General features: G+C 44.7%; 1 protein-coding gene across 3 annotated transcripts in view; it reads right to left on the bottom strand.

The window, feature by feature from the left end:
• SCAPER (S-phase cyclin A associated protein in the ER) overlaps positions 1 to 24891 on the bottom strand; it is a 3109515-nt gene that overhangs the window by 2779772 nt on the left and 304852 nt on the right. For all 3 annotated transcript variants that reach the window (XM_085643688.1, XM_085643687.1, XM_085643686.1), the window contains exon 2: positions 12804 to 12906. In XM_085643688.1, coding sequence (XP_085499814.1) covers positions 12804 to 12806 — 3 coding nt within the window. In that variant the 5' untranslated portion in view covers positions 12807 to 12906. The remainder of the gene's footprint in view (positions 1 to 12803; positions 12907 to 24891) is intronic.

Here is a 24891-nt window from a genome sequence, read left to right as displayed (position 1 = left end):
AGGGGTCTGCACATGGAAACAGAGGGCTGGGGGCAAGGGGGCAGGGCAGGAGCAGCAAGATGACCATGGAGGTCAGGCAGGATGGGCACTAGAAGCAAGACACACCATGGAGAGCAACAGTGAGACTATGATGTCATACACAGAGACCATGGAGGGAAGGTGGGAGGGGCCTTGGCAGCACAGAAGACCGTGCATGGTTAGTGGCAGCACACTGGCTATGATGGGCAAGAAGGAGGGTGCATGGAGGATAGAAGGGAGGGTCGGGACCAGGGAACAGACGAGAGAGTTCAGGGTAAGGGGCCTCACAGCAGACCACGCGGGATATGAAGGAGGAGCAGTTGCAGCACAACAGACCAGGGAGGGCAGAAGGGTGTGGCAGTAAATTGGACCATGGAGGACAGGTGGAAGCGGATAGGGGCATGGAATGTGAACAGGCAGGGTGGAGGTGGCAGGAACAGGTTACAGTCATCTGACAATGCTAGGCAGGTGGGAGGGGAGTGGCAGCTCAACAGAACACTCAGAGTAGATAGGAGTGGCAGGTCCATGGAACATGGTGGGCAAAAAGGATGGAGCAGTGGCATGCACAAAGACATCGGAGGGCAGGGGGAAGGAGAATAGGGGCAGCAAGCTAAGCACAGAAGCTAAGCAGGAGGTCAATGATGGGGCATAGCAATGGAGGGCAGGAGGAGTGGACTGGTACATCATGCTAAATGGAGGGCAGTGGCAGCACATCAGACCATGCATGGCAGGAGGGAGGAGGCTAGTCCATAGATTCAGACAACAGAGGATAGGGAGGAGGTGGATGGGGCAGCAAGCTAACTGTTCAGAGAAGGCGGGAAGGCCAGTGGCAGAACAACGGCCACACAGGGCTGTAATAAGGGAGCAGGGACTTGGACAATGGATGGCTAGGAGGAGGGAAGGTAGGAGCAGCAAGCTTGGGTGGGGGCAGCACAATGCCACCCCTGCTTCCAACCCCCCACCATCCATTGTGATATGCATCTTACTGAACGTTAAAATAAAAAAATAGAAATTTGCTGAAAAAAACAACGATTACAGGGACAGTATAGTTAGACTCAGATTTCACTAATACACAACCAGTGAAATTCAGCAGTTATAGTTACCTGAGCTAACTATAACTTACACCCCCGGAATGGACTGCTAATGACCTCAGACATTCTTGACATGGTCAGTTACATCACTCATGACATCCCAAATGAGTTGTGAATGGAATGGAACTATATCGCTGGAACTTTATTTAGGGATAGTGTGTGTATATTAACACCCCTTTTTAGGTCTCGCTGAGTCAGCGTGCATGCGCTGCTCGGAGAGACTTTAGTAAGGGCTTTAAAAAATGCTACCGCCGGCTACAGCTTGCAGTGCATGTGCGCGCACTTCAGCAGAGGCGCCATATGGCGTGATTACTGCTGCACGCGCACCACTCGCGCACATGCACTGCAAGCTGTGGCTGGCGGTAGCATTGTTAGCTTGCTAATCGCAGCACCGGTGCTTTACTTTTAACATTAAAAGTAAAGCACCGGTGCCGCGATTATAGCAAAAGTAAAGAAATAGAAACAAACATCTATTTCTTTACTTTTGCTATAATCGCGGCACCGGCGCTTTACTTTTAATGTTAAAAGTAAAGCACCTGTGCCGCGATGAGAAAGAAAACAAGCATTGGCATAGCCAATAGGTCTCACCTTTGGGACCTTATAAGTGTTTAGCCATGCAACCGTTGCATAACTTAATACTTATAAGGTCCCAAAAGCGAGACCTATTGGCTATGCCAATGCTTGTTTTCCTTTTCGTGTAGGAACCATTACAATACGCAACGTGCCCAGATTAATATGGCCGATAGCCTTTCACTTTAAAATAATGTGTAGTCCATTGTTTATGTTTGCAATTCTAAGTATGTTTATTATGAATAATTCACGTTAACGAACATACAGGTATGGCGGTCACAGGGCAAGATATGCTGAAATGACATTGTGTGCATATTAACACTTGTTTTCTTTTCTTTATTGTATCAATTCCTGAATTTTCACATCGTGGCCAGGCCAATATGGCCCACAATTGATGGACGGAACGCAGAACAAATCAAAACATTCACCCCCAGTCAAGAGATCTGGGTTAAATACATCATTCTTTTGCTCACCATGCCACCCCAGTTTAGACCTGGCTATATGCAAATGGGCGCCAGCTTTTTGGATTAAAGTAATGCACTGCTGATGACGTCACATATTACATCACTCATGAAATGGTCAGTGACATCACTGATGACAGCTCAAATGACATCACTGATGACATCATCTACGTAATCATCTGATGCACCTCCTCACACCCTAAAATACAGACTACCATTCTCGAAACAATAGACACACTAATACTAGCATAGCTACAATATTCTGTGCACTATGCATGCAGACCTCTAATCAGCTACATAGCTTTGATAGTCTTTTAAATACTCAGTACCTATGCAGTCTAGGAATCCTTCTGTCTGTCCCATGCACTTCTCCATTCAACCATCCAGCACTATCTACGTATCCTATCACTCTGCCAATACCTAAGCACTAATACATTTAGCATGCACTCTCTTTGCAGCACTGAAATTACTCCAGTTATTAGTCATATACTTAAGGAATGGCCTAGCCACTAACACAAGTGCAGGTACAATATTTTGTACACTATGCATACAGACCTCTAACCAGCTACATACTATTGATACACTCTTCTAAATACCCAGTTAGTACCTATGCGCGGTCTAGGAATCCATCTGTCTGTCCCATGCACTTCTCCATTCACCCATCCAGCACTATCTACGTATCCTATCACTCCACCAATACCTAAGCACTTATAAATTCAGCACACAATTTCTTTGCTACACTGAAATTACTCCACTTATTGGTCGTATCCTTAAGGAATGGCGTAGTCAAAAACACAAGTGCAGGTACAATATTTTGTACACTATGCATGCACATCTCTAACCAACTACAAACTATTGATACGCTCTTCTAAATACCCAGTTAGTACCTATGCAGTGTAGGAATCCTCCTGTCTGTCCGATGCATTTCTCCAATCACCCATCCAGCACTACTTATCCTATTACTCCACCAATACCTAAGCACTTATAAATTCACTATACACTCTGTAATACTGTAATTATTCTAGTTACTATTCATGAACTTATGGCATGTCCTAGCTACTAACACAAGTACATCCATAATATTTTGTGCACTATCCAAGCAGACCTCTAACTAGCAACATACTATTGATACACTCTTCTAACTACCCAGTTAGTACTCATGCAGTGTAGGAATTGTTCAGTCTGTCCCATGCACTTCTTTAATCACTTATCTACCACTATCTACTTATCCTATCACTCCACCAATACTTCAACACTTATAAATTAAGTGTTCACTCTGTTTGCAGCACCGTCATCATTCCAGTTACTAGTGGTATTCTTATAAAAATGACCTAGGCACCAACACAAGTACACATAAAATATTCTGTGCATAATCCCTACAAATCTCTAAGCAGATACATACTATTGGTCCACTCCATTAAATACTGAAGTAGTACCCATGCAGCATAGGATACCTCCTGTCAGTCTTATGCAATTCTTTAATCACCCATCCAGGACTATGTTCTTATTGTATCAGTCTGCCAAAACCTAAGCACTTATGGGGCAGATTTACAAGCACCCTGCGCCACCAGTACATCACTTTTTGTAACGTAGTGATGGCGCCAGGCACTCCTTCATATTTACAAGGAGAGGAAAAGCGTGGTTTTTCTTCTCCTTGTAAAAACGACCCCTTCATACACAGAACTTTGCGTTGAAGGGGCGGCCCATAGGTGTTGCTGTGGGTGTTCCCACGCAACACCCATAGAACAAGACATCTCCAGATTTATTAGAAATCGTAAATCTGGAGATGTGTGTGTGAATGCTGCGCCATCCTAGAGTTGGTGTAGCAAGGCGCAACGAGGAGAATTGTTTTCATTTCTCCTCATTTTTACCTCTTTCAATGCATGCTGCATTCCACAGCATACATAGAAAGAGGAAAATGATGCCTTTACTGATTATTTTTGTGCAGGAAGGTGTCCCTTCCTGCACAAAAACAATCTCCACACGACACAGACATCCTTGCACCATGGTGCAAGGGTGCCTGTTTCACCGCATGGCTGCAGTTTGTGCAGAGGGAAGCACAGAGTTGCAACATATTCATGTACATATGTCACATCCCTGTGCTTCGGAGGTGCCACAGTGCAGTGCAGCTAAAGAGCTTGCAGTGTCACGCTGCAGTACTTAGTCATAAATCTTGACCTATAAATTCCCCATACACTACTAATGCATTCTTTCAGTCAATCATGCTGTATACATATATTCAACCAAACTTTCACACATTACCTTGCAATTATAGTTTTTTTTAACCATATAAGGTAGTTCTGATGAGAACTTTTTTTTTCTTTTGTATTTTTTTTTTTTGAAATGTGAACAATTTTGTATTTTTTGGGTGTTTTTTCAAAAAATGGAAAAAAAAAGAACGAATAAAACAGGAAACATTTGGAATTACTTATCATTCCAAAAACAAAAAAATTAACAACGATGGTTGCGTTGCGCAGCACCAACTGCATCCACCGACTGCTCACCGAAGCATACAAGTTTCTTACACTTCACGCAGTGTTGCTCGAGAAAGGCGAATTCTGGCCTAATGTCCATTGCAGGTGTTCCTGAGGACGCTCCAGATGTACTTGCCACAGCAGGTGAGGGGTTCAAAGCAGCTCGCCTCATTTCCTCCCGAGCAAGATTGAGAGGATGTGTGGTCTGGAGATGCTTGTACATAGAAGCAGTGCCACAAGTGTATTTTTTTTCACTGCCTCTTGACAGGACTCCGTCACAAATTTTGGACGTCACCTTTCTCGCATTTACTTTCTTCTCTCCAGGTGGAAAAGTGAAGAATTTCCACACGATAGATTCCGGCCTCTGTGGACGTGGTGCCTCCTGCAAGAATTATTCTACAGAAGATACTTCCTCCCGCTGCTGCTGCTGTCAGGATACCATTTTGTTTGATATTTTTTGAAAAACACCAAAAAAAACAAGCAAAAAGGGTTCTTGTAGGAAAAGAGAGGTCCCTCTAAAGATGCTCCAACAAGAATGATTAAAATGGGTGGGGTCCTTCAATAGTTACAGTGGGAAATGTTATCAACCAATGAAATCTTTTTTTTTTAGGTCACAAGGGATCCGCGCACTCTGCACTCGCGAAGCACGCACTCGACGCGACTTCGTATATATATTACAATACGAATAAAAGTCTGTATTTGAATTAGAAGTCGGAGTTGGGCTCTATTTTCGTTCCTGGCTAAAACCCAAATCGACAGGATTCTCCGTTCCTGTTTAACGAGTCCGCCCTGCAGGGTCGGGCCCCCGGTAAAATGGAGACTGTTTGAAATATATATTATAAAGTACAAATATATTATTTGTACGAATATCTTAGATAGTCTTTTGCCCTAATATGTATATTAAACACACATACATATCATTATAGAACATAAAGAAAAATTGTAGGAGTCGCGCACCCAGCGCACCCCAGCACGTATATGTCGTCACGCGGGACCCGCCACGCGCAAGCACCGCGTACCATAATGAGCATGTCGCGAATGCGTGGGAGCAGGAGTCGCGGACTGGTCGCATACCAATCGCGCACATTATGTAATATTAAATGTATATGATGTAACTGAAAAACACGCAGCCGTCGCACACCGTACGCAGATCCTCACAACGTTTCTAAAATGGCGGCTAGAATCCGCACACCCATCGTGATGTGTACGCTTTGGGTGCGCAACTCCGAAAAAAAATTGGAAAAAAATAAATTAAAAAAAGAAAATAATGTCACTGACCATGTCATGAATGATGTAATATGTGACATCATCAGCAGTGCATTGCGGGCGTGCGAGTTATAGTTAGCAGAACTAACTATAACGGAGGAATTTATATGGTTTTGTACAAGTGAAATGTCCAGCTAACTAGAACACCCCTGAAACCTATGGTTTTTTCTGTGAATTTCTAAGGTTTTTTAAATGCTAATTTCTAACTATAATGTCTCTGAAACCTATGTTTTTTTCAGTGAATATATATATATATATATATATATATATATATATATATATATATATATATTCACTTAAAAAAACCATAGGTTTCACACAGGTTATAGTTAGGTGGATATTTCACTCATAAAAAAACAATGAAATTCCCCCGTTATAGTTAGTTCAGATAACTATAACTCGCGCGCCCGCAATCCACTGCTCATGATGTCACATATTACATCACTCATGACATGGTCAGTGGCATCACTCATGACATCATCCTTGTGATAGAGTGGCGGTCGCGCGAGTTATAGTTATCTGAACTAACTATAACGGGGGAATTTCATGGTTTTTTTACGAGTGAAATATCCACCCAACTATAACATGTGTGAAACCTATGGTTTTTTAAGTGAATTTGCAAGGTTTTTTAAATGCTAATTCCTAACTATAACGTGTGTGAAACCTATGTTTTTTTCAGTGAATTTGTACGTTTTTTGAAATGCTAATTTTTTTATGTATTATTATTTTTTTTATATATTTATTTCACAATAAACTACGTATTAAATATGGGGTTTTTTTTGGTTTTTCACCATGCGTGCAGTGCGCGCACCACCGCAATTTTAAAATTATTATTTTTTTTTTAAATGTTCTGCCTTCGGGGTCCTTCAGGGACCCCCTGACAAAGGCTAGGGGTCAGGAACTCTCTACCCTGCCCCCTTTTCACGTTCGCCACCTTCCTTTTTCACTCTCGTACTGAAAACAAACAAAATGGCGGCCGACACTTCCTGATTTCGACCGATTCGAACGTTGACTAACATGTAACCACGAATCAGAATTACGCTCGCACACGTTGGGGTGCTCGCACGGTGCGCGCTTATAGATATTTATATGCTTTTAAATGCTATTTTCTCAGGAACTACTGAACAGATTGACACCAGACCTGCAAAAGGCACTTCCCTGACCTGAGGACTACCTCTCTGCCAAATTTCAAATAATTCTGTTCAGCCGTTCGGGCTGTACCTTCGACTAAAGGTCCTATGGAAAAATGCATGGGGAAAACGTGTTTTGGGACCCCCCTTTTTTCTCGGCCCCCGCTTGACGAATCACCCCGAGACTTTCAGGGTAGGAGCTGAACGGAGCACCCCATTAGTTTTGAAAATTTCGCGAGGATTCGTCAACCGGCGCCAAAGTTATTCAAAATAGAATTTTCAGATTTCCTATGGCAACTCGGCCCGAACTATAACTATCTACTGGCGACTGCCAGTAGATAATATATATAATTCTGGTCTCATGCCCCATCTTGTCAAGTTTTGCCTCTCCTTCAGTTCTGTCTCCTGCTGGGATCAACTGTCTCCCCCGCCCCCCCAACCCTTCTCCCTCCTCTTTCTTTTCCTAGTTATAACAACCCTTCATGTGTGGAAATGCAGCTTTGTTTGTGTACCCGGAAGTCAGGGGAACATCTATCTGTCACATAAAAGATACGCTGGTACTGTTGTATTTTCACACAGCAAAGAAACAATAGAGGAAAACTGTGAAGGGAGGGAGGGGTGATTAGGATGTGATGAAACTGAAAATCTGCATCCAGTCGCTGTGAGAACAGAGCTTCCCCAACCCTTCTCCTGTTCCTTCCCCGCTCCCTCGCACTCCTACCCTGTCCCCGAAGTTAAGAACCCCAGGCCCTTGTAAGGTTTACTCACCATCCGGGCCGCAACTCTCCTGGGTTGCGGCTGCATTTCCACTCCACCTGGGAGGACTCCACCCCTCTTTGGACCACTCGTCACCAGTCGTTGTTTGTCTCCTCGCCTCCTGTTCTCAGGGTCTCCTTGCTTCCTTCAGCCATGGCGTTCAGCCACTCGTCCGGATTCCACCTTAAGGTCTCCTCCTCCTCCCAACGTCCCTCTTCATTCGGTACCGCCTTTTAACCAGCTGCCTGAACATCCGATTGGCTTTCCTTTTCACAGGAACCTCCTTCTTCCTGTAGGGGAATGGTCACGAAGCAGGGTTTAGCTGCCGTAGCATCTGAGCGCTTCCTGGTTCGAGAGAGCGCTGTCTTTCTACACGGTAGGTGAGTCACGTTGAAGGGCGTAAGGTCGGTCTCCTCCCGACAGTATTAAAACTATGGTGGCAGATTCTAATTCTTGCGCGAAGGACCCAACCTGAGAGCCCTGCCGGTATAGCAATAGAAGGTGAGGGATAAGAGTCTCCCACAACGTGGTGTAATACTCCATGAGGAAGCCGTCTGAACCCAGGGTTTCACCCGGCGCCATTCCAGACAAGGCTTTCCCCATCTCGTCCTCCAAAAGAGGTTCGTCCAGCGTACAGGCTACATGAGGAGGCAACCTGGAGAGGGGAATCGATTCGAGGAAATTCAGGGGCACTGTCCCATCCCCGTTCACTGGCTTGGCATATAGTGTTTGGTAATATTAAGCAAAAGTTTGGGCTATTGCGCAGAGGGAATGATGAGACTGACCGGCATTGTTGAAGATCTCAGGGATGATCCTATCAGCCTGTTGTCGGGAAACCAGCCAATAGAATAGTTTACTGTTTTTATCTTATCAACTGTAGATCCTAGCCGTTGTAGCCCGCCAGAGGTGTTTGGCAGCTTCAAGGGAATGTAGACTAATGTCTTCCCGGATGAGCCCAGTTGTCTAGAGGCATCGAACTGGGGGTCAGACCCTAACTGCTGTTCCAGGTGATGGGCATGTGCCTCCAACTGGGCAATCAGTACACCATGCTCTCGCACTTGGGCCCTAATATAGCTACTAGCCTTGCAATGTTGCTTTGATCTCTGGCCATAGTGTTCCTACACGGCCGACAGAGCCCTCATTTTCATCGAAGTAGGTTCGAAGCACAGACCCAAGGGTGTCGGTGTATTCCCCATCTTGGAAGTAACAGGCATTTATGCACCACATAGGGCCCAGACCCATACGAGGGTGTCCAAGGTGAAGGAGCCGGGGGTAGTGGTCCGAAATGCCATGGGGCAGAATCGGTGTCTCGGCCAACAATCGGCAGTCAGAGGTGGGTAAGAAGGCATGGTCTATTCGGGAGTGAGTGTGGCTAGCCGCCAAGGTGTGTGTTAATTGCCGATTGCGAGGATGCAGAATCGCCACGCATCACAGAGACCCAGGGTGATAGCCCAATCCGTGAGACGAAAGGCACCAGCCGCCCTCGCCGCTGTGGGGCTACCAGAGCAATCCAATACCAGTCGGGCACTGCGTTAAAGTCACCCCCTGTTATTGTGAGACCGCGCGGAAGACGGACAAGAAGGCAAGACCGCTGGACTGCAAAGCGGGTGGTATGTAAGCACCACCTGCGTCTCCACGGTGAGATAGGGTTCCTGCAGGTCACGAGTTATGCACTTCAACACTAAAGGGAAGGAGAGTCATAAAAGAATAGCAACCCCCCTGACTCCCTGGGAAAACCCCGCATTGGAAGACTATCATAGCCTTTGCGAGCTAAAAAAGGGCAAAGCTCCTCCGTGAGGTGAGTTTCCTGTAACTGGACTTCCGGGCGAGGCCGGTGTACAAAGGTAAAGACCCCTGCCCTCTACACTCGGTCCAACACACCATTAACATTCCAGGACAGGACTCTGAAATTCATGTCAGCGAGGGGCAGGGAGTAGGAATGAGTGTGTCAGGGAAGTGTTGTGAAAGGACTCCACCCCAGGACCGCGTATGTGAATAGAGAAAGTGTGTGTGCCATACCTAAGGAAAGAAAAAGGAAAGGTAACAAAAGCAATCAACATGGTGCAAATAGAGCTCCATCCCCCCAACTCCCACCCTTCCCCACACTTCTATTCTAGAAGCATCAGTCGCCCTGTAACAAAGGTGTGTTAGAGAAGCCAATAAACATAACATCATGTACATCTTAAAGAGGTCAGAAACCCTGGTGCTATCATTAGAGAACATTAAGACTGGCCAACAGCAGCCACCCTACAAACAGTTAGAGAACTTCTAAGGGTCAGGTAGGACGGTAAGGTAAGGCAGAGAAAAAGTGTTCAAAATAGTGGATGAGAGAGGAAGACAGCAATCGATGTCAGAGAGAGCGCCGTCATCCGAGCCAAGCCTCCCCCAGTGGATAAAAGGCCCACAGTCGGACCATCCTCTCCCACAATGGCGTCCATCTCGGTAGTTGGAGGATGCGGGTAATGATGGGACGGGGTGAGGCACTAGGCAGAGGCTTAGGGGTCAGGGCGTGATGAGCTCTCCCAATGGCAAACCATGTGGACAGACAAGTCGTGGGCATCCAGGATTTGATCCAGCGTTCCACATAGTCCACCATCTGTTGGGGGTCATCCCCCTCAGTCCGCTGCGGGACCCCTATCAAGTAGACTTTATTTCGTCAATAGCGGTTTTCCGAGTCCTCGGCACGTCTGTGGAGATCGGCAGTTCGGGTGAGCAATGTGGAGACCTGCTTCTTGACAGTGGCTATTTCTTCTGTCGAAGAGATTCAGGACTAGGCCACCGCTAGTCGGGCTGTGGCATTACATAGATCCTAGCGCAGCAAAGCCACATCCATGAGATCTTCGCCGATCTTGTTCTCCACCGCTGTCTGGGAGGTCTGGATCGCTTGCAGTATCACAGTGAGGTCGGCAATGGAGGAAGTGGGCCCATATCCGGCAGGTGGGCCAGAGGAACCACCGGAGGAGCCAGTTGTGTACTGGTCTGTTTTGGCTTGCATTGGCGCTGTACGTGAAGCCTTATCCTTCCCATCAGGCAAGGTGACAAGCGGCAAAATCAGTCATATAGGTTCAAGCTGGACCACGGCTGGCAGCCGTCGGCAAAGAGGCAAAACAAAAGGAGGGAAGGCCAGGACCCCAGGCGACCCTCCCTCAATCCGAACCTCAAGGGTGAGGAAGGGCGTTCGGCGTAGCCAGGGGGGGACCCGGTGGTGTGGCAGTAGGTCTTCAGCGGTAGACGCCAAGCAGTGGGGGCCCAGGATGAAAATCTCCCTCGCAGGAGGAAGCAGAAGCAGGGGGAGGGGGACCAGGGCGAGTTCTCCATCAATCCACTACTGCACCTCCAAAGAAAGGGGGGGGGGGCACTAGGAGCAACACCATAAGTAGCTAGAGTGTCTCATGGGGCGGGACCCAATCCCTTCAGGCCACGCCCCTGACCTCTATGAATGCCCTGGTCCAGGGCCAAGACCCCAGCACAGAGGAGCTCAGGACGACAATAGCACCCGAGTCGGCAAGCAACGACCGTGGCACCAGGCCCTATTCGCAGTCCGCATGGATCACCTCAGCACTACTGCGTTCGGGAGGCAGGCCGGCCCCTGGAGGTTAAGCTGTAGGCAGGTGACGCCCGACCCCCCCGCTTGGGCAAATCACATCAGAGAAGCAGGTACGCTCCAGGGCATTCAACTCATGGGCCCTCACCGGCCCCGCAGTGCCTCCACTCCAACAGCAAGTCTTCCTCAGCAACCGCCCCCGGCCGTCAGCACCAGCAAGCATCTTCAGCAGCCAGCAAAGTAATAAACATAACACAAAACAAAAAACATACAAATGTGGGTCTTAAATAAGCAAGATTTGTGGGAGTGCAACACTGAGCCTAACTTTGATCAGGACTTCATGACGTGGCAGCAAGTCTAGAGAAAAGCCACAGTCTGCATTACAAAGCTCAGAAATGGACTGCAGATGCCTTGGCTATCATGAAACCCAACAAAGAGGAGCTGTAACACTACCTTGGATAGTACAGCAAACATGAATCCTTTATTTGAATAAAAAAGCCACCGAGTCTCATGCTTGCAAAAACACACAAATTCTTATTCTCTCTCAAATTGTTTTCTCTATGTTTGATTTGCACACAAATACAGAATGAATTGCAGACTCTTAGAACTTTTCAAAATAGTATTTGTGTGGCATGCATTTCTGAAATATTGCCCAAATTCAATCTTGGAACCATTCTCGTCAGCACTATTTTGAGATTCTCAACAGGATATATAGTGACTAATGATCCTCATACCACCTCACACTTCAAGAAAAAGCAGCTCACCACATTCAAATGACTTCCCTAATTGGTCTTTTTTATTGTAGCAATTAAAAAAGGAAATAAAATAACAGGAATAGCCCATTCTATAACAAGTATAATTAGTATATTATGATGCACCAGGAGTCCTCCATGTGTCACCTGCTCAAACTGCCATTCTGTTCATAAAAGTAGCTTGTAAAATACCATATTCAACAACTTGGGATTTACTATCAAATATAGTAACTAATTGATATGGCCACCTAAAATCTATTCAACTTCACAACACTTGTGTCATAGTTTAATATTTTAAAGGAATTTGTTAGTTGAACACTTGTGGACGGAAAATGTAAGAAAGTGTATATGATTCAAATTAAAAATAAAAAGACAGGAGTACCTTCGTCTGAAAGATGCACATGGCATATGCTACACTATAGTTTTTTTAGTTTTTTTCAAATTACAGACTAAAGAGTGGAATACTGAGGTTCCCATCAGTCACTATTCCATTTGAACGCATGGTGCAAGTTGATTAAAAATAAAATAGGCAAGTCTTCTCAAACGTTATTTTATACTTTGACTGAACGCAATAAGTCACAAGAATTACCAGTGTTATAACAACAACACATTCATCATACAAAACATTAAAACGTGTTATGCTATTGCCAATGTGCTCAACTAGTAGTCTACATAAGGAATATGCGGGAACAAACATTGCCTCTGTATCCACTTCCGAAGCGAACATGTTCAAAGGCTTACCATAGGATGAAATGTTAATTCCTTGATGAGCGGTGGTGGCGTTTGACACGAACCTTTCAATACAGCTTCTTCTGTGGCAGCCTAGACATAACATACCCCACACCTAGGATTATAAATGAATCATAGTAAATGTTACAGCATAAATCTACCGCTGAAATCTTACAGAAAAACGTTAGAACATACATTTATCAAAATAGGTTTACTCTGCATTTATAATTATTTTGAGAGACTGGGTTTGAAAATGTGGACATAGAAATTGAGCACAATAGGATTTAGACCCGATTCCACTCCTTTAAAATGTGATTTCTAGAATAACTTGTTTCTTTTCAGAAAATAAACGTATAAGCTTTATTTCATTGGTCAAAAAAGGAAAGCTTTTCGCTTTCCCACTAGTCAATGGATAATGCAGCCATTATCAAAGATCTGCGCAAAATAAACTACAAGGACAGTAGTAGTTTAAAAAGGAGCAGAGGTAGTTAATTGAGGCAAGCTTCAAGTTTCCCACTAAAACCTTTGTTTGTCTTACACTACAGCTCAAAACTCCCGTTGGTAATACTAAGCAGGTCCCAATCTCACCTCTGCACTGTACCAATGTTGCACAGCTTCACTTTGGTCTCGGCCAGTTCAAAGTATGCGAAAAGGTAGCCATGGAACTCTGAACTCGTTCATCCGATCACACAGCACCCCTGAACCATGCCCCTAATACGCCTACAACTACCCACATTTCCCAGTCCCATCTGGCCTGCTGCTATACCTAACAACACCAAAGCTGCAGTTTGGCGTCAATGGCTGTTGAGTGGGTAAAGGTGGTTCCGTTTGGTGTCGTCGGCCTCTTTCATAGGGTTTCCTAGCAGAAAGAAAACAGTAATGGTGTGCAATTTCGCTATTATAACGTTCACCTATTGACACAAAAAACATCAACGCTATGCTAATGTTTACACCAACGATTAGGAGCCAATTTGTGCAGTGTCAGATCAAAGGCATTTTTTTCTTGGACTCATCTATATATATCTTTGCAGCACAAACTAAAAGTTCTGTTAGGACACCACTACAGTCTCATCTTTTTGTATATGTAGCTATGTACACCAGCGATGATACAATGGAATGCCTACATGCACTATGAAGCAGAGGTCTAGGTAGGTAAAATCTATTGCTTGGGAAACTACGTTACCCAGCTTTTTAAAATTTTACCACAAACAGTGTCAATGCTTTTTGCTAAACAATAACCGTTCCTGAATGGTTAATGTCAACCATGGGTTGCTCAAGACTGAAAGAGGGCGTCTTCAGTACAGGCAAGGAAGGGGAGGGCCAGGAAGCTAAGAAACAAGCAACCATTCTGTCCAAAATGGCCTCCATCTATTAGGAACGTAAATGTGTGCAATTGATTAACCAACAAATATAAAGGCTGTGTGGGAGATAGAATAGGTTTTAATTAATGGCTTCATTTGAAGCTCCATGGGAACAGTTTTTTTTCCAAAGAATTTGCCAATTCTAGCGCGAGTAATATTTTTATGTTTACACTTGGTACACAGTCTGTTTGCTATTGTTGAACAAGTATTAACAAAACCAATCGCTCTGGCCTGTGTATAAAGTAAAGAAAAGTTTGTATTTTTTTTTTAATAGTATATATTTTTTTTTTATATAATAATGTTGAGATAAAAACACTTCTAAACACTCAAATTAAACCTTATGGTACTACAATGGAAATTGCTAAACTGGACATCTTGTGTCACTGGAAAACAAGCGAAATACCAACATTTCCATCCTGGCTAGAAAATATGTATGAGATGGAGGCTGATTTCTAAGCTTAACAAACAATTACTCAAAGAACTTTAGTAGGTTGGAGAGCTTTCTAAAAGTTTGATTTTGGAACAGGTGGCACTAGCTGGAGGGGTTAAAGAGTCAAAATAACAGCCTCCTTTATCGCTCTTTACTCTTGTTTTGTTATCTAGAGTTAGTGAAGAGGTATATCTCTGTGGATGATCACCATGTAAAGTTCGAGAAGTGGAAAGTGATCTATGGTGACTACTGGCATGGGCGTATTTTTCCTTTAGAGGGATCAATGGGCCATTATGATGTGTCCTTATCACAGAGGTGAGGGTGGTTTATGTTAGTCGCTTTTATTGGATGGGATTATGTAACAACGATCGCCTTTTATGATGAATGCATTAAATATTATGTTGACTGATAGACCAATAAAGAAATGTAGTGAAAAAAATTAAACCTTGATGCAAAAGATATCGCTTGTACAGAAATAAAACATTCAATTCTGTGGAGTTTTAATGTAGTGTTTTTTATTAGAGCAAGGGAGACTACAAGACCATACAAATCAGCACAGCATTTAAAAATAATAAATACAGTGGAGAATTTTTAGGAATTATGTTTTGCCTTTTATTTTGTTTTTTTCTCTTCACCAAACTAGAAACCTTTGCACTCACAATACCCCTTCGAAAGGCCAGTCAGTAGCATAATAATGCACCCAGGGTACCCAGAACACTCAACTAATCTAACCTAGGCCAGAGTAAAAAATAGTCCAAACTGCTAAAACATAGGATGATCAAAACAGAAATACTATTAATATAACATTTAATTAGTAGCTGCATAATAACAAAATATTTCAGGAACAGACGGGAGATTCACGGAGACAATCCTCATTTTTACTTTGGGTTTTAAATGTCACAATATAGAGTTTCTGAAGTGATTACACCAAGCAGGTAAGTGTAAGAGCACATACTTTATTGACTGTTCATCTCCACAGCTTTCAGGAACTGACCCTCCTGGGATTCAAACCATAGCATTCCATTGTCATGACAGTGACATCATATGCAGTACAAAGTAGATGGACAGCATGCGTAAAGGGAGACTACTACACCATCTCCTCTCTTCCATCAATACAAAAAGGAAAAGAAAACAGACAAAAACAGAAGAAAGTAGATCAAACAGAAGGGGAAAGGAGAGGAGGATATACCAAGAAACAGGAAAAAGATACGGATGGACAAAAACGTCCACAAATACAGGATTAAAATATGGTAGAAGCAATAAAACAAACTACAGATATAAACGATTTGGTGGGACACACATCCTACCACTCCTCCGCGGAGGAACATATTTCAAAGAGGAATTCCCGACCTGGAAAGGCTGGGAAAGCCTCCGCGCACTCTCTTTAACAGTAGGTTGAAGTGATTGGGGCTGAACAGCATTCCCCGACTCAAGACCCAGGTTCATCACAACCTTCATTGGAATCTTGTAAATCCTGGACAGGTTCCACCAATTTTTTCCATTGACTCTTACAGCAAAGCACGAGGTGGCATCCACCTTAACAGGAGGACCAAACTTTGACAGACACTTGGGAACATTGAGAGGGAATTTAATTCTCACCCAATCCCCCACAGAGACAGTGGACTTAAAATTGGCCACATCTGGGACAGCTTGCTGTGAAAGCATGCCACCATCTCCTTGTGTCGGGACCACAGGTAGTGATGTATGCCACTATGCCCCTGTGTCTCCCAGCACCTTGAAAGCAAACCCCACTTCTTCATCCAAGCAGGACACATGTGAAAAGAAGCTTGTCTACCCCCAAGTAGAGCGAAGGGACTAGAACCTGTGATGGCACTTGGGGTAGTGCGATGTGCCCACAACATACTCTGTATAGCTTCCTTGATGTCAACGTTGGATGAAACAGCCCACTAAACACATTCAACAAGAATTCGGTTGGTGCGCTCAATGAAACCATTGGCTTGTGGGGGATATAAAGCCACACGCCGATGGGCGATACCGCACTGGAAAAAAAATAATAAGACATCTCCTTGGACGTAAACTGTACCCCATTGTCGGATACAATCTCCTTGGGGAAACCCTCTCTGGCAAAAAGGCTCTAAAGAAACCTAATGACCTCATGAGCGTTGGGATCTGTCATAACATGGACCTCCCACCACTTGCTGAAATAGTCGGCAACCACCAGTGCAAACTTGTATTTACTGGGTAGAACATTGAAGGGTCCCACGAAGTTGATAGCTAACTTCAACCATGGACCATCGGGTGCCTCTACTTGTTGTACAGGAGGTGAAACCATTTTTATAACCTTATCACTAGTACAACATGTCACACACCCTTCCACGACTTTATTGATCTGACGGTCCATGGAGGGCCACCAATACACACAGCGGATTCTTTTCTTAGTGTTCGTCTGGCCAAGATGTCCCTCATGACCATAGTCGATGATGCGAACTCTGAATGATTCAGGAGGAACAAACTTATCCCCCGCATAATCTTCTCTCCACCCTCCAAAGTGAGCTCATCAGCGACCTTGGCAAGAGGATGTAAATCACTGCCTAGATGTTTTTCCTTGGGCCAACCCGACACAATAAATTCCGTCACTCTCTTAAGTTCAGCATCGGACTCCATTCCACAAAACCAATCACGTTCAGTGAAACGGCCCCCACCACAAGCCTCAACTGCAGCAATAAGGCACTCTTCAACATTTGTCGTCACAATCATGTTTTCCTAAGGGCAAAGGAGACCTAGAAAGATAATCAGCTTGTGTGTTTCGCCCACCAGGGATGTGTGCCACCCCAAAATTGTACTGCAACAATTAGGAACTCAGCCTAGCGATTCTGGGAGTGTCCAAACCTCAAGGATGGGAATAGTAAAGTCAAGTTAGAAGTACTTATATCGCGCACAAATCACTCTTTCGAGTCTCATGGCGCTTGCAGACGGCTCTGAAGAATGAAACGGAACCAAAGACTAGTTTCCAAAAAGCCAGGTCTTAAGCTTCTTGCGGAAACAGCTGTGGTCTGACGTATTGCGGAGGTGGGAAGGCATTTTGTTCCAAGATGCTGGGGCCAGATAAGAAAAGGCACGGCCCCCCTGTCTTGCAGTGTAAATTTTAAGGGGGGTAAGCAGAGCAGAGTCACTAGAGCGCAGAGCCCTGGAGGGTTGATACCATCGAAGTTTTGGTAACCAATATTTTGGACCGCTACCATACATTTGCTTATTAGTTAGACATAAAGTTTTAAAGAGTGTTCGTTTTCTCACCGGGAGCCAGTGAAGGGTGCTTAGGCAGGATGACGACGGGGTTCTGTATGGGCAGTCAAGGACCAGCCTAGCGGCCGTGTTCTGAAGAACCTGGAGTCTATTTAAAAGATCAGAATTAATTGATAGCAAAAGAGCATTGCCATAATCCATTCTATTGATAATTAGACCTTGTATTAAGGGTCTGCGGGCCTCGAAGGGAAGCCATTTAAAAACCTTTCGAAGGCTCCGCATGACACCGAAGCAGGTGCCGATAACATGATTCACATGCCCCCTCATGGACAAGTTGTTGTCCATGTGGAAACCTAAGTTTCGGACCACGTTCTTATGGGGAGGACACGGGCCGAACCTGGACGGCCACCAGTCCTGCGTCCAGTGGTCAGTCGCATAATCTCAGATTTGGTCCCATTTAGCTGGAGATGGTTGGACATCATCCATTTATCCACGTGAATCAAACAGTCTTTAAGACGTTGCTTAGTTTCACAAGGATCAGGGCCAAGAGTGTCCAAAATCTGTGTGTCATCAGCGTAGGATATGACATCAAAGCCATATTGTCTGATCACTGCAGCTAGAGGGGTCATATAAAGATTAAAAAAGGTGGGGCTCAAAATGGAGCCCTGGGGAACACCCATCTTTACTGGACGTTCACTGGAGGTGATATTTCCCATCTGGACAATAGTTTTGCGATCCCTCAGGTAGCTGCTGAACCATTTCAAGGCCTGCCCCCTGACACCAACCTCCCAAAGTCGTCGTTCAAGAATATGATGGGAGATGGTGTCGAAAGCCGCCGACAGGTCGAGCAGAATAAGGATAACTGATTGATGTTTGTCTAGTGCTAATCTGATATTGTCAGTGACCTCGATCAGAGCAGTCTCCGTGGTGTGTGCTGCTCTGAAACCGGATTGAGAGGGATCTAAGAGTCAGTGGCTATCAAGGTGGCTCACCAGCTGTTTGTTTACCAGGGACTCCAGTATCTTCCCAAAATAGGGTAGTAAAGACATTGGCTGGTAATTCAAAAGTACCTCCGGGTCTGCCGATGGCTTCTTTAAAATTGGTCTGATTCTTGCTATCTTCCAACATGACGGGAAGTCGGATTCTGCCAAGGACTTATTGAATACATTGACCAGTCCAGTTAATACTGTAGGAGCCAAAATAGGGAAAAACTTAGAAGGGAAAGGATCATCTGGAGAGCCGGATTTTATTTTTATCATAGCCTTGGTGACAGATTTGAGGTCGCATTCCTTGAAATCATGTAAAAGTTTACACGAGTCAAGTGGAGGACATGGGAGTTCTTCAATGTAGATATTGTCTGGGGCAATGGGGAAGGTCCGATGGATATTCATGATTTTTTCCTCAAAAAATTCTGATAGGGAGTCCGTCCACTTTTGAGTGACGGATACAGTAGGTTCGTTAGTGGACGTAGTGAACTCTTTGAGGATATGATATAACTCCTTTGAGGAGTTTTCTGCCTTATTTATCCTATTTACTAAATACAATTTTTTGGCTAGTTTTATTTCAAGCATATAACCATGATGCCGCTTCTTGTAGTATTCGCGGTCTACGGGATTTTTTGATTTCCACCACAGCTTTTCTGCAGTACGACATAGACATTTAGTAGTCTTTAGTTGGTCAGTGAACCAAGGAGAGGTTCTGTTCTTGGACCCGATCTCTGTTCCGGGGCAATTGGGTCAAGTGTGTTTAAAATAGCATTGTTTAATTGTAAAACGTCATAGTTGACACTAGCTGCAGGGTTTAGGGAGTTAAGACAGAAATTAGCTTTAAATAACGGTGAAGTTACTTTACGCCAAGGCCTGCGTGATACAAAATCTCTGTCCGAGTTAGGTTGCTTTTTAGGTATGGATGGAATGGTAAATTTCAATAAAAAATGATCAGTCCATATTAGCGGCTCAGGGGTTTCAATGACCATTTCCAATACATTAGTAAAGAGAAGATCAAGCGTATGGCCGGCACAGTGGGTAGACCCAGTCACCATTTGGGCAAGACCAAGGGTGCTCATATTTGAAAGCAATTAGTCAGTATCTGGATTGGCAGGCAGTTCCGCATGGTGGTTAAAATCTCCAATAAGGAGGAAATTGTCAGAGGCTAAAACATGCGGGGCAATGATTTCAACTAGCTGGTCAGAGAAGTCGCCCTTTACACCAAGAGGACGATAGACCAGGGCCCCTCTCCAAGATCTATTTAAGAGACCAGTGATCTTAAAAGTACAGACTTCTATCTTACTACATGATACATTTTCCAAAACCCAGATTGTTAAAACACATTTATTAGCAATTAGTAGACCGCACCCTCTTTTCTCCTTTCTATCAATACGAATAGTTTTATATTCGGGTGGGAGGGCCACATGCAAGTCCGGATAGGCGTGTTCCTGTAGCCAGGTTTCAGACAGATGTCTGGATCAATTTGATCCAGTGAGTCCCATATCTCCAGAGAAAGTTTAACGACGGAGCAGGCATTAAAGTAGATTGCTTTCAGTGAAGGGGGGGGGGGGGCTTTACGCTTCCTTAAAACCCTGAGACTAACAGGTGAAGTTGGGTTGGTTAAGGCAGATAAAAGGCCTAATTTCTGGGCACTGAGGCAGATCTATTTCATGTATACCAGAGCATTTGGTAGACGAGACATTTAAGTCTTTTAATTGGGTGCTTGAATATTGAATAAGACCCATTTTCCAGATAGTCAAAGGGAGAATACCCCGGAATACAAATGAGAACAAGAAAGCGGATTATATCAAGGGCGCGACCACAAACTATCAGCATTTCTGGCCGCTGGCTGCGACCAGGCGCGGACGGGCGCAGACGGGCTTGCCTTTGGCACGCCTTCGTCACGCCACCGGCGCGCTGCTTCGCGCGTCCGCACCCTCGCCCTGCTAAAATAGGGAGATTTACAAAAAGACTAGAAAGCGTCCCTGGACTTCCACCAGGACCGGAAGTTGTGCTAGCCCCAAAGCGACCCTCCGTGCAATCGGCACATGCCGTGACGGACCGGGGTCTGGGGCAGTATCTTTTTGGAAGGCTTGGAAGTGGCTTATGATCAGTAAGAAGAGTAAACATCTTCCCCCACAAAAAGCATTTGAAAACCTCAACAGCCCAGCAACACGCCAACAACAGAGTAGTTTTTTTCACACAGGCTCAAGGCTCGGGAGGCGAAACCTACAGTGTACTCCTTACCTTATTTGACTTGAGATATCATGTCCCGACACTATCCAGACTGGCATCCACAGACAGCATACATTGAAAGACGGGATTAAAGGGGGTAAGAATGTTGCATGAACCTAACTCTTTTTTAATCTGTGAAAACTCTTTCTGACAGAAGTGATCCCAAAGAAACACAGTTTTTCTCTTGAGGAGACGCCTCATGTGGACTGTCTTGGCAGCAAAATTGGGAATACATTTCGTGTAGAATTCGCACAAACACAAAATGAGGAGACTTATTCTATGGAGGTGGAACATGGAGCATTATAAATCGCCTCAATAAGACCCTCTCTTGGCACAATACCGTCAACAAAAACGAGATGTTCCAGATTTTCAATTGACTCCACATCAAAAACACACTTGAGCTTGTTAGCCACAATACCCTTCCCCTCCAATCTCTCCAAGATTGTCGCAAGGTTTTTGTCATGCGACTCCTTACTCTTTCCAGCACCAAAATGTCATCTTGGAAGACAACCGTATCTGTGACACCCTCCAAAACCTTCTCCATGACCCGCTGGAAAACTGAGGCTGCCGAAGCAAGCCCGAATGGCATCCTTCTAAACTGGAAGGTGCCGACAGGTGACAAAAAAACTGTCAAGCGCTTGCAGTCCGGATCCAGCTCGACCTGATGGTACGCCGAAGCTAGATCAATCTTGGAGAAGAACTTTGCACTAGCAAACTTTGAAAGGATGTCATCGATACGGGGAAGGGGGTGCGAGTAACCCAAATCTCCCTATTAAGGCTGCGCAAGTCAGTGCATACTCTGAGAGTCCCATTCTTTTTTCGTGCAAATACCAAGGGAGATAACCAAAGGGAGGACTCGATAGGCCCAATAACTCCTGATTTACACATTTTCTTAAGCTCCAATGAGAGGTCATCCCCTGAAGCTGAAAGGCACATTACGCAATTTGTGTTTAACCAGGAGAGCCCCTTCCTTGACCTTGATAAAGTGTTTGAACCCTTCAATGCATCCACGCTTGTCTCCAAAAACATTCGGAAATTTCATAGACCAAGCATCTAAACTCTCTCCTTCGGATTGTTCACCCACCACCGAAACTTGTTCAAGCGTGCCCGGCTTAAGAGTCATGCCGAACATCCCCTGGTGATACCAACCAAGAATGTTAAGACCCTTCTTGGCCATATAAACATTCCCTTGAATGAGTCTGTCCTTAAAAACTAAAGAGGTCACAAAGAAGCCCGTCAAATCAATCCTCCTCCATTTATAGGAGACGGGACTTCTGTCAGAGGGATTGAGAGGTCTGTCCCTCCAGGTACTCACAAACAACTCCTCAGTAATCATAGTCATGCACGCCCCCGAATCCACCAGAAGCTGCAGACATTTCCCATCCACCAACACATCTACTACAGGATCAACACAATCCTGGGAGTCATCCTTAAAAACGACCACAAAGTCAGTAAGAGAACTAACGACTTCACACACGGGATCACTCTTTGGTTTCTCAGAGTACACAACATTGACACTCCCTCTGAAACCACAGATTTTGGCGAAATGGCCTTGTTTCCCAAATTTGCGACAAGAAGCATTCCTTGCTGGACACACCCTCGAGTTGGGGAAATGCGAAGAGAACCCACACTTAGTAAAGAGATTTTTAGAATAGGAATCTTTTTTTCCTGTTTATGCGGGAACAAACCTATTCCCCCTTTGCTCAGATTGCGGTTTAATCTGGTCTCCTTGTATATTCTCACTCAAATCCTTATGAACTTTAACCGCACCCACAACACTCTTCTCAGGTCTGAGCTTTCGAGGCTTTTTGAGATAGTTCGATACTCTTGACAATGGTAACTGTTTCCTCCAGAGAGGGGTTATTTAAGGTAAGTAATTTCTCTTGGACCTTCTTGTCCCTACAATGCACCACAATTTGGTCTCGAATGAGTTGAGAAGTGAAATGCTCAAATTTGCATTCTGAAGCGAGAATGCACAAAGCCGCTACATAAGATACTATGCAGTCATGGTTCTCCTGCTCTCTAGTAAAAAACCTAGTGCTTGGCAGCAGCTAGAATGCTCTCCACATCAAACTGTTTGTCCAGCATCCCCACAGCTTGATCATCGACATTTAATTCTTCTGCACCCTTAACCACAACTAGAGGAGGGATGTGGTCCAAAACTGCTTGACCCTGGAACCCCAGATTTTACTCCAAGATGAAACGCTTCCTCTCAGCACTAAATCTTGAGTCACCTATAACGCTTAGGTATTTTTCAAACGCTCTATACCACACTTTCCACTTGACAGGTGGATCACCTGGAAGCTGTAAAAAAAAAAATGGAGGGGTGGTTGCACATTCTGCATGATGAGCACAAAATAAAAAAAAAAAATACTACGAATAATAGAAAGAATAAAAGTCCACCTGCAAAATACCTATGAGGTAAAAGAATTAACACTAAATACAATTCCTGTCAAAATTAGAATAGTCCACTTGTGAATAAAAAGAAAAGATTAGAATTAATGAGTAATCAGGACTCCACCACGTTGATGCTGAACATTAACTTTGCCTGTTCACTTGCAAAATGTAGACAGACGACACTGTGCAGCACTAACGTTAACCGCTGAACCACTGAGGTGAACGTAAGAAGTGCCAAAGTACTGCTCAACGTGACGCTTTTGATGGAGAAGATTAACACAGATGGTGACAGAAAAACAAGTATGCCCAGTAAAATCTGTTGCTTCTATTGTAGTACTAGGATCGCAGAACGGCAGTCAATTACAATCAGATAAGAGGTGTAGCCATACAATTGCCCAGCATCCACTGCAAAGCGAGACGCATACCTCCAATGAACTCCTGAATCCGGCTTCGTAACCAAACAGGACAAAACAGTTTTCTACTTTCCGCTACGAGCTTCTCTTTCCTCCACAAGCAGCGCCTCCTGGCACACGCAACAGTAGACGTCTCCGTATGGCTCAATTTCTGAGACCCAGGAAACACAAAGAGACTCAGCACGGTACGCGCTGGACGCACTCTACTGGGTGACAACGTACACACTGCGATGTGTTGGATAGCAAAGTTTCTTGTACCCAAGCAACGGCGAGCCGCTTGTGACGCGTCGCTTGCTCCCTGCGACACGTAGCACACCTGCGCTGACTCAGGTGGAAAGTTCTACTACGTCATCAGTTAGTGAAAGCAGCAGCAGGGAAAGGATCTCTCATCAAAGCAACTTCAACGGCCACCAGAGAAAAAGAACCACAGCACAGGACAGCATCCCCTACAGGAAGAAAATCCAATATGAGTTCCAACTCGAACCACACCACACCTGCACACAAGGAAACACCATCGAGCCACAACAGAGCGCAATCTCAAAAGTTTGTTCACGAGTAGACGCTGAGAGCAAAACTGAGTGAGAAGTGGCTCACCAACAAAGTAGGACCAGCAGGAATGGTGTGATCCTCAATGTGGCAAAGACAAGGCAGTGTGATGAGTGATGAGTCAGCTTTTATGGAGGTCTGGTGAAGGAAGATCTTCCGCACAGAAGACAAAAAGGATGGCTTAGAAGACTTGGAACACGGGGGACCGTCACTGCACGCGTGGGTGGAGAGAGAAACAGTCAAACTTGTCGCCAAATTTGAAGTGATTACACCAAGCAGATAAGTGTAAGAGTACGTACTCTATTGACTGTTCGTCTTCACAGCTTCCAGGAACTGACACTCTTGGGATTCAAACCATAGCATTCCATTGTCATGACAGTGACATCATATGCAGTACAAAGTAGATGGACAGCATGCGTAAAGGGAGACTACTAGAGTTTGCTAATCCCTCCAGCTCCTCCTTATAAAGGCGAGTACTTTCAAATTCCAGCAATGGGAGTAGGGCTCTTCTCCGGTTCTCTACCATAG

Source organism: Triturus cristatus, chromosome 3_1, assembly GCF_964204655.1.
Source record: "Triturus cristatus chromosome 3_1, aTriCri1.1, whole genome shotgun sequence".
In the NCBI taxonomy this organism is placed as follows: Eukaryota; Metazoa; Chordata; class Amphibia; order Caudata; family Salamandridae; genus Triturus; species Triturus cristatus.
The sequence above is the reverse complement of the archived record's forward strand: the minus strand, read 5'-3'. Positions and strand labels throughout refer to the sequence as shown.